Genomic DNA, 15,808 nt, shown 5'->3' on the forward strand with positions numbered 1-15,808 from the left:
TAGTGTGAATACCATATTGTCCAGCCGATAGCTTCTTGCTGGCTACTGCCCTTGGATTTCCTGATGTTCATGGTGTTTCGTATGTGGGACACAATAGTGAAGTGAAAGATGGCGTAGTGAACAGTTGTACAGCTAACTTAGTTACAACTGCAGAGCTCAGAAGGTGACAGGAAACTTAAAAATGAAGTGTTATATTACAGGAGGCAGAGTCTGTGACAGCTAATTAGACTTAGATTTACCGAAAAGCAAAATTCAGGTAGGAAAGAGGTTGCATGTAAGAGTTAAGACATTTTAGGAATAGTCAGCCTTTGGTCAACTGAAATAGCACTCTGGTATGGTATCTGTTACTAGGACAACTGTGCTACTTTATCACTATATAGTTATCTGTTCTATTTCCATAGTTACAATAGAAATCAATTAAATGACTCCCCTCCCCCATATTAATGTAACACTAGTGGGTGAAGTATAAATGGGATTTCAGAAGTGCCTAAGGAGCACACATCCCATTGAAAGTAAATGGAACCTGTGCACCTAACTCACTAATATGCTTTTGAAAAAGCTTGTTCTAAAAGGTTCAAAAACGTTAAGACCATTAGGTACTCCAGTCTGAATATTCAGATCTTCTGCCCTAGTGCTAGTTTATATGCATTGAAATTCTTTTTTTGCATTTTTGTTTGCATGGGAAGAAACATGGAGTTAGTCATCAGAGGAAGCATTCAGTTTGCCTGAACTAAAGTTATCCTACTTACAAGGTCTACTGGTGAAAAGGTTAGTGCAAGCATATGAAAATTGCTACCTCTAAACATACATTACTTTTAAAGTTGACCAAGCCAGTTTTCTTTAAAGTAACTCAGAAGTCAAGCCAAGTTTGAAGATGAAGTATCTACGTTGCCACTTTCCAAGTGGAGCATTAGGGAAGAGCATTTTTCATATTCATGGATGTTAGACAGAAGCTGCAAACATATGAACAAATTGAAGATACTTTTGATGGGGATGGCAGCAGTAGCTGGTGATGGTGGTAGGTCTCTGGACAGGGCTTTCAGTGTTGCCAGGTCTTGCAATTTTGTCTCACAGTTTTTCTTGGTGTTTTTCTTAAAGCCCCAGCTACTGGAAGTAATTCAGCCCCCTAGAAAATACTGCTTACAGGGGAGTCTAGGCCAGTGGTGAGCAACCTGTGGCCCACAGGCAACATGTGGCCGATCAGGGTAATCCCCTGGCAGGCTATGAGATAGTTCATTTACACTGACTATCCGCAGGCATGGCCGCCCACAGCTGGTCAATGTAAACAAACTGTCATGTTGCCCAACAGCAAATTACCCTGATGGGCTGTAGGTTGCTCACCACTGGTCGAGGCTCTTGCAACTAAAGTTGAAAGCATGCACATGAATTCAATCAGAAACAGCTTTGTAGTTTCACCACACATGCAGCTAGTGCAAATAATTAAGCTTTGGCTTTATTTATTGTGGATTTTGGCTCACATAGCATACTTAAACTCAGTCTTTCTTAAGGACCCACATGTGTTAAATGGAACTGCTACAGAACAGTAATTGCTGCAGAATAAAAAGTTTACAAACAATTGTAATAGTATCAGTTATTTCTTCTTGTACTGTATACAGATTAGTATACAATCCAGTCTGATCTGCTCTGAGTTGTTGCCTTTTACCTGAAGCTTTTTGTTTGATTAAATCCTCCATGGAATGGTCAATTGAGACCATTGCAGTATACTTTAGAGTCCACTTTTGTTTTGAGCTTACATTTGTAATGGAAGCCTAGCTACTTATAGACTAGTTGTAGCAGCCTCCCCAGGAACATACAAAGGTCCCTGAACCTAGGGTTGCCAACTTTCTTATCACACAAAACCAGACACCCTTATCTCACCCCCTGCCCTGTCCCTTCCGCTAGGCCCAACCCCTGCTCACTCCATCCTTCCTCCCTCGATAACTCACTCTCCTCCACCTTCTCACTCACTCATTTTCCCTGGGCTGGGGCAGAGGTGTGGGAGGGAATGAGGGGTGCAGGCTCTGAGGTGGGGCCAGAAATGAGAGATTCAGGGTGTGGGAGAGGGCTCTGGGGTGGGCCATGGATGAGAGGTGGCTCTGGGCTGAAGCATAGGGTTGTGGTATGGGAGGAGGTACAGGCTCTGGGTTAGGGGTGTGGGCTCTAGGGTGCAGCCAGAAATGAGGGGTTCAGGGTGCAGGAAGAGGCTCAGGGCTGGGGCAGGGAGTTGGGTGCAGGCTTAGGGAGGGGGCTCAGGGCAGGGGATTGGGGTATGGGAGGAGGTGTGGGGTGCAGGCTCCAGGTAGCGCTTACCTCAGGGGGCTCCCTGGAAGCCGAGACATGGCCCTTGGCTCCTAGACATAGGCATGGCCAGGCGAATCTGCGCTCTGTCTCCACCTGCAGGTGCCGGCCTTTTTCTAGGAGGGGAGGGATGTCGCTACTTCCGGGGAGCCACGTGGAGCCAGGTAGGGAACCTGCCAGCCCCAACAACCAGACTTTTAATGGCGTGGTCAGCAGTGCTGACAGGAGCCCCCAGGGTCCCTTTTTGACCAGGCATTCCATTCAAAAACCTGACAACCCTACCTAAAGCAGTAGTTAACCCAAAGTTTTAAAGCCAGGGGCAGCTTATTTTAGTGCTAAAAGAAATATCAGTTGCTTCAGGTTTGGGGTTGTTTTTTTTTTTAAAAGGATATTGAAGTTTTCACTGTGTATGGCAATGGGCTAAATCTTGTGTTTGATTAAAACTGGCAGAGGTAACAACGTCGCAGATCCTTAGAAATATTCATTTTTGGAAGGGCAAGGGAAGAGAAATCAAGTTAAATTTTTTGCTCTTTTCATATGAAGTAGAGAATAATATTGTAAGTGGGTTACAGGATATAGGCCTAAACCCCTAGGTTTTATCTTTAATTTAGATGCAGAAGTGGAATTCCTATGTTAAAATGCAACTATATATAAAGATGTTTCCAAAGAATTAAATTATGACAGTTTTAGACAATAGGTAGGTACTGAATGGAGAAACTTTCACAACTGTCTTTATCCAATTTATCAGACTGCAGTAAAAGCAGCACTAAGGAATAGTTTGAATTTTAACACCAAGGCAATGCTTACATTCAAGGAGTTTGAGTGTAGTCTACAATCTTGCTTTTGTCACATCTACCACAATAGCTGCTTTTTTAGGCCTTACCAGAGACAAAAAGTCAGCTAGAACTTTCCTCTGATAGCATTCAAAGTTGTTGCAGATCCCTTTGGAAGACAGACCTGTACTTTTTAAGATTTAACTGTCTTTACCAAAATGAAGTGTGTCCCCAAAAGAGACCTGAAGTGTTTCTTCCCATTCCTACATCTCAGAAAATTTGATGTATTTATACCTTGTGTTCCATCTTCCTTAATGACTTTCTCCACAGCAGGTTTCTCAGCCCTAGTTCTGATGTCAGAGGGTATAATTTTGCAAACAAGTATGCAGCTAAGTTACACACATGAATAGCAACACTGGTTTCAATAGAACTCCTGCTAGGAGTAATGTTGTTCATCTACACATATTTAAAGGATCAAAACCATAAAAAGCATATACACATTTTTAAATTTTAATCACTTACTATAGGTGTACAACCCACTATACTAAGCTTCAGTCTCGGCTACCATATCTTCTTCATCCCAAGAAGTTTGGAAGTAGTTTCAAGAGTTAGGCCTAAAAGGCTGACTACTTTTATGTCAGTCCTGTTATAATGCACATTGAAGATACATCCTCCATTCTATGCACAGAAGTAGCCCCACTGAATTTACTCTGACTGGGAGCCACCTACCTGAGCAAGGCACAGATTTGTTAACTTGGGGCCAAATCATGCTAACTGTATCACAGTCAGTTATATTTTGACAGTGCTTTGAGAGAGGACTTTCAAATGTCAAGAGAAAACAGAGTTTCACTTAGAAAAATAATTTATTTGTCTGAATATTCAGTAACTGTTTAAATGTTCTGAGATACAAGTGGGTAGACTGATGTACGTTAACTCTTTCAGAATGTTGAGCCCAGCAGCTCTGCCAGTTAGAGTTGCAACATAAAAGAATTAATTCAATCCTCATAGACTAGTTAAAAAAAATTACAAGTGTAGAGAAGTGACATTATGCACAAAAAAATAAACATGATATCAACATTTATATCCTAACAGGCCCAGAATAATAAATTCCCCTGAGAAGATGGACATTGCAGATTAAAGCTATAAATGTCGTCTCTGAAATTAAAATGTAATTGTTCAACTTTAAAATAGTTTTAAACTAAAACAAGCACACAAAACATTACTGTAAGAAGTGTACTTTAAACACAAGGCCTTGTAGTTGCTTGGTGAATATTTCAACTTAAATTCAAGGTTTTCAGAAAAGAAGATTCAGAAGTATGTATCCCAGAATACATGTGGAACCACTGCAAAAGTCTTAGCTTTGGCATATTGATCAATTCCCTTTTAACTGTTTTTTAAAGAATTCCTGACATGCCTTCCCTGAGATCCTTTTGCATCTACATGCTTGCTCAGTCTAGCTTTCTCTCCACCCCATGCCCAACAGTAATAGAAGATTATGAAAAAGGATGGAGTTATGGCCACACAAGATCAGGGGGTTCTGTTTTTTAAGGCTTTGAATTGAATAGTAGCAGAGATCAAAAAACAAAAACAAAACACCACAACCAAAAAACCTGAAAGGCTACTATTGAAATGTTACACAAGAATAGCTGGACTTACCAGAGGAGCTCTCTTGACCCCAAATATGCATTTTGAGGCTTGGACCTCTTCCAATAATAAGAGTATGTGGTATGGAAATTTGGGGGGAAAAAGTAGTCAGGTGAGACTGAATTGAACCGAACATATCATATATACCCCAAGTGGAGTTTCTCATGCTCATACCAAGGCGATGAGTAAGGTGCAACACACTAATAAATCATCACTACATAATATTTTATCTGCATGACAGCCTTATCAGTGTGAAGCTGTCATACCAAACACAAGATAGCATTTTAATTTTTGTGTTGATGCAAAGCTTTTTCTCTCAAATATTCTTCCAAGCACTGAATTGCGAAGGGGTCAACATCAGTATCAAACTTGTTAGCAAATAAATGGTGTTTCTTTAACATCCAGTTCAAGTCTCCCACTCCAAACACACACACAGCGCGCACATGAATTCCATTGCACGGAGGATAGGGGGCACCTTTTGACACATCCCCTTCAAAATAATGCCACTTCACAAACCTGGCAAGAGCATTCATGTCAGAAACATCATACTTGTCACTGGAAGAAACAGCCCCTGGAACTTCAGGGATTCTTTGAATAGTAGCCCACAGGTATTCATCAGGGCTATACGTGTCTTTAGCCCATTCAATAAATTCAAGGATTTTGCTGTTTTCTAGCACATACTCTACAAATCTCCTACTAGCAACAAAATAGGCACTGCCAGAGAAAACAGGCGTACTAAGAGGTGGAGGTTGTTTGTCTATTCCCATGTTCTTTAGCTTACCATCAACAATTTCATAGTGTTTTTTCCATCGTATTTCTTTGCTGGAAGGCATTTTCTCAGTTTCTAAGCTGTTTTCACCCTTTAGGGCTTTCAATTTCTCCACCATTTCCTGGTTGGTCTTAATAGGAAAGTCCATACCACAAAGATTTATCAAATATTTCCAGTTTGTACTTCTCCTGTAGAGATCTTTCATGCAGTTGAGGTCTGCCTGTACCCTGCTCCACGAAGCATACACTACACTCTCCAATTGGCTGGCAATAAAGACATTATTGAAACAGGACACAATTCCCTTAACTGCTGCCAGAAAAGATTCTGGAGACTTTTTGTCAACATGAATACAGTAATAATTCTGCGGAGCATAGATTGATCTTAGAAGTCTATCAAGCATGTCTATTTTGTGATATACCACTATTGAATAGGCAATTGGAAATTCAGCTTCTTCTTTACTGAGTGGTTCCATAATATACTTCCGCATCTTGGTAAAAGAGGCACAGTCTGTTGTCATATTAATATAATCACTTGCTGTTAGCTTAGGGCGTTTCTTAAATGACACAGATAATATCTCAAGCTTTACTTTTTGAATTTCCTCTATATCACCCTGCAGTATCTTAGAGCAGTTAATATTACTGGTAGGATCTTCACCAGTCAGCTCTAGATGTCTCTGACTCAAGAAGTCCAGCTTTTGGTTACTTTTTAGAACAGAAAAGGCCACTAAAATAAGAAGTAGCACGAGGAGGTGCCTGAAGCGTAAAATATGCCAAAAACGAAATTTTCTTCTCAGCATTTCAGACCACATTGGATACCTTCACTTGGCTAAACAAAGTTTCTTTGTACTCATGATCTCAAACCCACTTCAAAAGCTTCAGAGTCATCTGTTCTCATTTCTCAAAAGTGTGTGTATACACACTGGAGGAAAAGCCCTAAAACAAACAAACAAAAAAATACAAGTCATTCCTAATACAGTTGTTCTGCAATTCAATTCTACATTTTACCTGTGGCTTTTAAATCAAAAGTTGATTTAAAAGTCTTTGCTTTAATGGTGAACAGTTTAGTTAAAAGGAGTTTCCTGCAATTTAGAAAATGTAATGAGTTGGGTGGTGAAAGTTTAGATACAGTCTGAGTTTTCCCATTTTATGACCAGCTCTAGTATTGAAGCTATGTATTCAAATGTTAATTTCTCCCTCATACCATAATTTCTACTACATTATTGGATGAAGCATGTTAATTCTGGCATGGCTGGTCTAAGATAGATTACTTAGATCTGCTGAATCCCTTTTAAAAATGTTGGCATTTTAAAATGCAATAGAAAGAAAATTGTTTTGTCCCCTAGACAGAACTGGTTTACCCATATCAGATGAAATAATTTAGGGAACCAACTGAGGTTTTGTGCAATACAGAGAATGTGAAGTGTTAGTAGCTTAAGTATTTATAGTAAATATTCCAACCTGAATTTAACAGGGACATTTTACACACACTCCATCAAAGTTTTGTTGGCATTTCAATTTACAACTCATTTACTGGGGAAACGATTCACACTTCATCCTCTCATTTGAAATACAGCCCCCATGCACATTCAGCATTTTATTCTTGTGATACAGACCCTTAAACATACTGAAGAATGAGCAGTGATGTGACCCTAGGGCTTCTTTCAGGAAAGATCTGAAAAAGAGAAGGGAAAAAATAATTTAGTGTTACATAGTCATCTAGCTTTCAGAGAGCTCCTAGAGACAGCTCTCTAATTGACATGGTATTGCTATTTTGTGGTCTATTTTTAAACAGGTATTTAAATTGCACTTTTGAAGCTGTCTTTCATATCACTCTATGCATGCGACAGCTTACTCAATTGTTAGAGAGCTGGCTACTAGATAAACATGGACTACAGAGTGTTGAGAGAAATATAGTGTTGTCAGAAATATAGGAATAGCCCTTATTTCTCTCTAGATACAACTACAGGATTTCATATGAAATATCCAATACACAAAAAACGAAATAAATTAAAATGAGTTTGTTATAAATTCAAAGCACTACGATATATTCTTCACGTGTTCACCTGCAATGTACAGTGCATATTTTATGTCCACTAACCCTTAATTAAAATATCTTAACCCCCACCCACTTGAACATTCTCCAGTCAAATTTTCTATAAAGATACATAATGAAGAGTCCTGTAAACAGATGGACAGAGTCTGGAGACATACATCTGCAGAAGAGTTTGCCAAGAATCTCTGGAATCTGGATCAACTAAACAGGTAATAGTTTAAGAGTGACACTTTATTTGTATTCACAAATATGCTTGCAAAAAATTAAAAGCTACATTTGGTCAAAAACTTTGTTTTTCCTTTTCTCTCTTCTCTCTACCTTCCCTTCCAGGTTTATATGTAAACAATATTGAGACAGCACGAAAGGGAAAAATAATGCAAACTCAATAAATAAGACAGTGGAGGTCTATAAACAATTATGTTGCATCTAATGTACTAAATATCCAATTCTACTTTTAAATACATCATTTAATTAACTCTAAAGAACATTCAGGTTTTAGTTTCAAGTACTTTATTTCAGAGGTTCTCAAACTTCATTGCACTGTGACCCCCCCCTCAGACAACAAAAATTACTATGTGACCCCAGGAGCAGGGGCCAAAGTCTGAGCTCCGCCGCCTCAGGTGTGGGGGACCAAAGCCAAAGAACAAAGGGCTTCAGCCCCAGCTCAGGGGACTGTAGCCTGAGTCCTGATGCCCTTGGGCTTTGGCCCTGGGCAGAGGGGCATGGGCTTCAGCTTCGGCCCTGGGCGGTGGGGCTTGCACTTTGGCCCCAGGCCCCAGCAAGTCTGACACCAGCCCTGGCGACCCCATTTACCCATTTTGGGGTCCCGACCCACAGTTTGAAAACCACTGCTTTATTTAATAGGAAGCAAAATGCTCAATGTATATATGGAGAGATGGTGATGGGAGTCCATAATTTTCAGTGAGAACACTTGCCAGTATGTCAATCTGGAAACTAAAAGCATTAAAGCTTTTTACTAACTACTATTCAAGATCACCGTGGAAGACAACCAAATTCATACAAAGTCATGTTTACACTTGCAAAAAATCAGTAGAAATGTAAGTATTACTAATAAAGCTGGTAATAAAAATATTTTCTGCAAAAAAATATTGGAACACAATTTTTGTTCCATGAAAAATTTAACAAAAAAGTTTTTCTATAAAGCGAAGAGTGCCAAAAGTTTTGTTGGTATCTGTCTTCCTTCCCTGCTGTCACCCCAATTCCTTGTGGAATGGGAGTGCCGGGGGAAGAAAAGGGAAAACAAAATATTTTCATCGAAATTTAAAAATTTCCAATAAAAATTTCAATTTGTTTGCCAAGCTGTTTATTGAAAAACAATTACTGCCAGTTCCAAATTACCTTCTAACAATTTGTTTTTAGATTTTAAACAGAGACAAATGATCAAGGCTTGAGATTTCCATAACTGAAGAACTGCATTAAGCCTGTTTTTCTGCAACCTGCTCAGTATGAATTTAATGTCTGCTAAAATTTTAACTTGTAATTTATGATTCTCAAACTGTGGCTTCTAAGCTTACTTGGTGATGCCAGTCAGTCTTCATTTGAGGATGCTTACTAGTTGCAGCCCAGATCATGATTCTCAGAAGCAGTTTTCACACACACACACACACACACACACACACGGCCGTTTCTTCAATGTATAGTCAAAAATGTTTAAATTAGCAGCAGGTGACAACAAAACTGGAGAGTTAGCAAATCTACAGGACAGCAAACTCACATGGCAAGGTGACATTGAGAGATTACGGCAGTGGTAGCTCCAGGCAGCAAGAGAAGTTTCATTCTGCATCAAGGGAGAGGAAATAGACAGCAGTCGGGTAGAGTGCTGGAGGGGAAGGAATAACCAAGTAAAGTTTGCTCTTATTAGAGCACTTATATGTAGCCAAAAAACAAAATGTTTGAGGGACCAACGCTACTCTCCATGCGGACTCCTAGGATTCCATCAGTCTCCAAACTAAATGGATCCCACAACAATTCATTAGTCCCACTGCATTTGCAATTTTGAGTGTTTATATATCATTTTATAGGAACTAAGTGCTCTGGGTCAGATTTTCCATTGTGGTAGTAGAACGATATGGAATTGGACCAGAAATAGCTCACCCCAACTACATACACATGCTTATACTGTGTCCTCTGAAGTTAACAGCAGTAGTTTCATATTCTTGTTTAAATAAACTCATCTGACACACATCAGTGCCTCCTCAGATGTGCAACCATCTATATAACAGTTAAAATAGTTTTCTGCAAACTCAAATTAGCTGTAAACTCTATTCCGCAGAAGGGAAATTAAACAAGATGGTAACTCTTTGGTTCAGTTCCCACCTAGGGTCTACAGTAACTGTTCATAAAGCAAAGGGCTGGCTTTATAAACAGGCAAAAATAAAGTCTACAGCTCTGCATTACACTGGTGGTGTGACCAAGCTGTTCCACTCATCCACAAGGGTCTCCACACCTATACATAGTTGTGTGGAATAGGATTACCAAGGAGATTTCCCATCTTCCTAAAGAGGGTGGGAGGAAGGGAAGTGGTAGTTTTAACCCACAAAACTGCTATTAATCACCCCCATAACATTAAAGCCCTTTCCATCAGTTTCTCAGGGCAGGTCTACACTTCAAATGCTGATGTACCCGCTTCAGTGAAGATGCTACTCTGCCGACAGGAGAGCTTCTCCCATCGGGATATTAATCCACCTCCATGAGAGGCAGTAGCTCTGACTGCCTGTTCACATAGTGCTGTTACACTAGGGGCTAGGTAGGTGTAACTACCTCACTCCGGGGTGTGGATTTTTCACATGTCTGAGCGACTTAGTTATACGGATATAAATTTATAGTGTAGAGTGGCATTCTTTTCTTCCTCCTTTGTTCAAGGTACTTTTCTACAGAAAGTTTCCCAGGATCCATTATTACTGCTTATCACAAGTTTCTGCACAAGGACTTTATATAGTTCCCTTCACAGAATGAAGGCAATCAGAGACATACGACTGCCTTCCCCACCCAGTGGGGCACGAAGGTCTCAAATCCCTTACTATTTTGCACTTCTGCAGTCATCCACATGAGTAAAGAGGTGTGAAAGTCTACCATTCTAATTAACATATCGAGTGTCAAGTTTCTCTATAGGATCTGTAGCAATGTAGCTTATTGTTTCTGATCAGCTCTTCCCAAATACTCTCATAGCGCTGTATAGGTTTTGATATAGTCTTGTCTCTGGTCTAACTAACAGCAATAAAGATAAAATGTAACCTCTAGGGAATATATTTAAAGGAAGAGCATAAGGGCTTGTCTACACTGGCACTTTACAGTGCTGCCACTTCCTTGCTCAGGGTTGTGAAAAAACACCCCCGAGCGCAGCAAGTTTCAGTGCTGTAAAGTGCCAGTGTAGACAGTGCACCCGTGCTAGAAGCTGGGCTCCCACTGCTGGTAGCACACCTGTAACGCCCCTCGTGGAGGTGGGTTTTTTGGGAGCTCTCTCTCCCAGTGCTCTGCTGCGACTACACAAGCCATGTTAAAGCAAGGGCCGGCTCTAGGCACCAGCTAAGCAGGCTGGTGCCTGGGGCAGCGCTGCTGAAGGGGCAGCCCTGGTGGCAGCCCCTCTCTGTTGTTTCCCGCGATGGCAATTTGGCAGCAACTCTTCTGACTCGGGTCTCGCTGTCGGCGGCAGCTCCCTTCCATGTTCCTGTTCTCTCCGGCCGCGGTGTATTCAGCAGATTTTTTTGTTTTTGTTTTTTCTTCTTGGGGCGGCAAAAAACGTAGAGCCGGCCCTGGTTAAAGCACTGCCATGGCAGCACTTTAACATTGCCAGTGTAGACTAGCCCTAAGGTAAATATCAGAATGTTAAGAGGAGTAAGTTCTGAGACGGAAACATGTTCTCGTTCTTCACCGGCATGGGTGTTTACAAAATGCGCTAGAGCATCCACAAGAAGCAGATTACTAAAAGAAAAAACTAACAGCCACTCATTTGATTCTGGGAGAAATATTCTGATGTAACATTGGCAATGAAATACAATAACAGAAAGAGGACATTGTAGATTGAAAGTAGAAAGTTAATGTTGCTGGGGCATTAAATTTCTTCTCTCCCCCAATACACTTGTTGAAAGCGGGGGGGGGGACTACTCTGTCAAATAATCTGAGATAACTCTAGAAGCAGTCAGGGGAATAGGAAAGCTTTTGGCGAAGGGTTTTGCTAGGACACTAAGGACCAATCTAGTATCAGCTGGTTGAAGGGTGACCAAGGAAGTTCCCATATTTAGGCAAGAACAAATCCTGGTCAGAATCTCTGCCATACTAACTAGGGAAGAGTCATCAACACATTTGTTTAGGAACAGGATACATTTCAGGGCAAAGTCAGAGAACATGTACTATACTGCAGGATTAGGACAAGGGCAACTACATAGTAGAATATAAGGCTATGGCTAACCTATAGAGGTTTGTTGACAAAAATTATGCCGCTTTAATTAAAGTACTGTTGCATGTCCACACTATGCTCCTAGTGTCGGCAGAGCAGGTCCACACTAGCAGCTCTTGCATCAACACAGAGAGCAGTGCACTGTGGGTAGTTATCCCATTGTGAAACTGGCAGCAGGGTGCTTTGGGAAGGGTTTGCAGTGCTTCATGGGGCAGGTACAGTGTCACATGATGCGATTGAGAAACTAGCAATGTTTCACTGGCATCCTACAAGATTCAGCTGAAGTGTATGTGGGGGGCACAGACAGAAACAGCATGTGTGTTGGGGGAAGAGTATGTCGGCATACTGCTTCTTTAAGTTCAGACAGTAGACAGAGCAGTCCCTCCCCGTCCACCTCCCCCACCAGCAGCAGCCCATTCTACCTGCCAGTGTGAGAGAGTCAATTCCATGTTAATGATTCCTTCAGAGTTTTCCTACAGCCCCCTCAGCTGCCAACAGCAGCCTCCTCAGCAGCTTGTGAGCTCTCCATGTTGAAAGGGAAAGGGTGCACGCCTGCAGGGCAGCCAAGCCAAGTTCAAAATATTTATGAGCAGAATGGTCACGGCAAGCATTGTGGGATACTGGGGGAGGCCAGTTATGTCAACATAGCAGCAGCATCTACACTGATGATTTGTTGCTTTAACTTCACTGCAAAAAGCTCTATGCCTCTCATCGAGGTGGTTTTATTTTGTTGGCAAAACAGCAGAGTTTTGCAGCCAAAAGTAGCCTTGTAGTGTGTACACCTCCACTGTTTTGTCGGCAAAAGCTGCCTTTTGCCAACGAAACTGTATAATGTAGACAGGATCTAAGCAACTCTGAACAATATAAAATTTTGGTAGTGGCTACGTTTGAGTAAGAAATAAAATTAGAAACTTCATTTAGATAGGTTGACCTACCTCCAACTGTTTTACAATTGTATAGTTTTGCCTACCAACCCAAAAAACCTCTTTAACCAAGGTTGCTGTCAGTTAGCACACATTTACACCTTAGGTCAAAAGAAATTATTCTTCTTTGGGGAGTAGAGAGAATAGACAAAGCAGGTCACATTTTTGAAAGGATTCATTATCAGGGCTTGTCCACATAGAAAGTGGTACTGCTTTAACTTTAACACTGGTATAATCTCCTTAGTGTGAATGCTGTTATAACCATTTAATGTGGATGCAGTTTTGCTAGAATAAAGTTGCTTTATACCAGTTATAGCTTATTCTTGTATGGGAAGAGGACTAAACTATATCAATATAAATCATCTTTATGCCAGGATGCTTTTCCCCTTCTTAATAAAAAATTACCACAACCTAACCAAAAGTTAGTTTTTGAACCAGTATATTTAGACCTGGCCTCTGCTTCTTCAAGAGAAGAAAGATATTTTAACAACTCAGTATTAAGTTGAACAAAATTAGGAAAAAGCAGCAAGTTATTTGACAAAGAACAGAATAAAGGGAAGCACTTTTTCCCCTCTCCAAAGTCACATAGTGTTTTGGTTTTTGTAGCAACTCCACAACTTTCACAGTTTCATAGGTTTCAAGGAGCCTTGCTGCCTCACGCTTGTAGTCTGGCAACAAGAAAGATAGTGTTTGTATTTTCTTTAAAAAAAACAAACCAAAAAAAAACAAACAAACAAACCATGGGCCAGTATATTGGCGGGCAGGATCAACAGCTTAGTATTTAAAGTTGTCCTCAAAAACTTAAGCAATGCATATACTTCTTTCATATAGCTTAAGAATAGCAGTGTTTGGGGCTTAATTTGTGCTGGGGCTTGGCAATTCATAGCCCCAGCACCTCCGGCCTCCTGACCAGCGGCCACTACTCTCTGGCTGCCCAGCTCTGAAGGCAGCATCACCACCACCAGCTGTGCACAAGGAAGGGTGGCAATACACCATACCATGCCACCCTTACTTTTGTCCAACCTGAAGTGCTCTGTGAAAACATCTCAGGTTAGAAAAATTTCGGATGGAACCTACTCTGGTTTTCAGGTGGCCTGCAGCTTTGGGGCAGCCCTGCAGCTCAGGAACCTCAGGCTCCTTGCTGCAGAGCTGGGAGCCTGCAAGTCCTGGGGGCTCTCAGAGCCTCTGGGCTCCCTGCCACAGAGCCAGGAAAGTTTGGGATGGGCTTTCTGAATCTAAAACTCCAGGGCAGCCCTACCATGCAGGCTGGCCAGAGAGATCAAGGTTTCTAGACTCCTCAGCCAGCTTTCTCCTTGGGCTGGCCAACTCCTGCAGCCTGGTGAACCAACCAGGGGTCCCAGGTCTGGGGCAAAGCACATAGCAACATAGAAGACCTGGCAACTGAGGAGTGAAATTTACATAATTCTTTTTGGTTTTATGGGGCCCACCACTGACCAGCAGTTGTGAAACTGACAAGAATCATGTCAATTTCACTCAACAGCTGCTCAGTCTGGGGAGCATTTTTTGTTTGGGCAACATCAACATATTGCTGCCTGTGTGTCAGGCTGGTTCTCCCAAATGACCACCCCCATCTTGAGAGAGTGTTGCTGCTTAAACCTACCAGAGTTCTTTCAATTTCTTGCATTCCTGGGATTTTTTCCTATCCTGGCATGGTCTCTTAGCTCTCAAGTGCTTACTGAGAAGTGGTTTATCTTGAGCTGCTCTTTCTGTTCCTGCTCAATTTTCCCCCTCAGACTATTAAGGTAAACCAATATTTTCATACAACAAAAATAAGCAGGTGAACGTAAATTACAGATTTCAGAGTAACAGCCGTGTTAGTCTGTGTTCGCAAAAAGAAAAGGAGTACTTGTGGCACCTTAGAGACTAACCAATTTATTTGAGCATGAGCTTTCGTGAGCTACAGCTCACTTCATCAGATGCATACCGTGGAAACTGCAGCAGACTTTATATATACACAGAGAATATGAAACAATACCTCCTCCCACCCCACTGTCCTGCCCAAATCTAAATCCACCGCCTTCCCCAATCATTGCTTAGACTTTATGTACCAGCTTGGTTATTGCAATTCCACTCCCCCCTCCCCCCAAAAAGGCAATGGCTTGAATTAAAATACTAAATACAAGGATGATGAAAATTGTGCATAATACATGTTTGCAGCAGTTAATCATAAATAGATTTTGCAAATGAGATATACATTGATAAATGCTTTAAAGAAGACCAAAACAGCATAAAAAGCAAAAAGACAGGAGGAGTCTGACTCTCTAGAAAGCATTTCCTTTCAACAGAGTGGAAATGCAAGATAATGTTTGAAGTCTTCAATGATAGTTTAAAATTGAAAAGGATGTGGTAGAGAGGCTCCCCCTCCTCCCCTTTTGAAGAGCTATTTAAAGTTCTTTACCCATTTCAAAAAATCAAATCAAAATCAATCAAGTGTTGGTAAGAAACTGAAAAATTCAGTAGTTACAGAAGTACTCTATTGAATTTTGGAGCTCTCTTGGGGCTGGCCCAAGATTGTGGAATGAACAGTCACAGGAAATGTGAGCCATTACTAAGGGTATGTCTGTACTTAGAGTTTTTGCGCTGTAAGTTTCACTGGTGATAGGAAACCGGTAAAAGCAAAGCCCTGGTTTGTGTACTCACTCAATTCCTCAGGTGTCAGAGAGTGTTTACACTACCAGCACTTCCGTGGGGATGAGAGCACCGCTGTAGGGCAGCTAACCCACAGTGCAGTTCTCTCGATAGATTTTGTGGGAAGGGGGATGGGGGTGAGCCGAAGGCCTTCTGGGTCTCTGCTCAGTGCCCCATGCTGCCCTGCTTCATGCCTTAGGAGCCCCATTACTTCCTGGCTTCTTCCATGGCATTTTTTTAAAAGCCTCCTGCTGTCTGGCTGCTTTCCCCGCCACATCTACAA

General features: G+C 41.3%; 1 protein-coding gene across 5 annotated transcripts in view; it reads right to left on the bottom strand.

Annotated features, from left to right (window-relative positions):
* Positions 1 to 3,915: 3,915 nt before the first annotated feature.
* GCNT1 (glucosaminyl (N-acetyl) transferase 1) overlaps positions 3,916 to 15,808 on the bottom strand; it is a 38,776-nt gene continuing 26,883 nt past the window's right edge. For 2 of the 5 annotated variants that reach the window (XM_077817560.1, XM_077817562.1), the window contains exons 2-3: positions 7,097 to 7,155; positions 3,916 to 6,416 (exon numbers count right to left, since the gene is read on the bottom strand). In XM_077817560.1, the coding sequence (XP_077673686.1) occupies positions 5,000 to 6,292 (1,293 nt within the window). In that variant the 5' untranslated portion in view covers positions 6,293 to 6,416; positions 7,097 to 7,155 and the 3' untranslated portion in view covers positions 3,916 to 4,999. Of the gene's footprint in view, positions 6,417 to 7,096; positions 7,156 to 9,071; positions 9,191 to 9,271; positions 9,377 to 15,808 lie in introns of those variants that run through there. The other 3 variants (XM_077817558.1, XM_077817559.1, XM_077817561.1) reach the window with 3 other exon arrangements.

Source organism: Eretmochelys imbricata, chromosome 5, assembly GCF_965152235.1.
Source record: "Eretmochelys imbricata isolate rEreImb1 chromosome 5, rEreImb1.hap1, whole genome shotgun sequence".
Classification (NCBI taxonomy): Eukaryota; Metazoa; Chordata; order Testudines; family Cheloniidae; genus Eretmochelys; species Eretmochelys imbricata.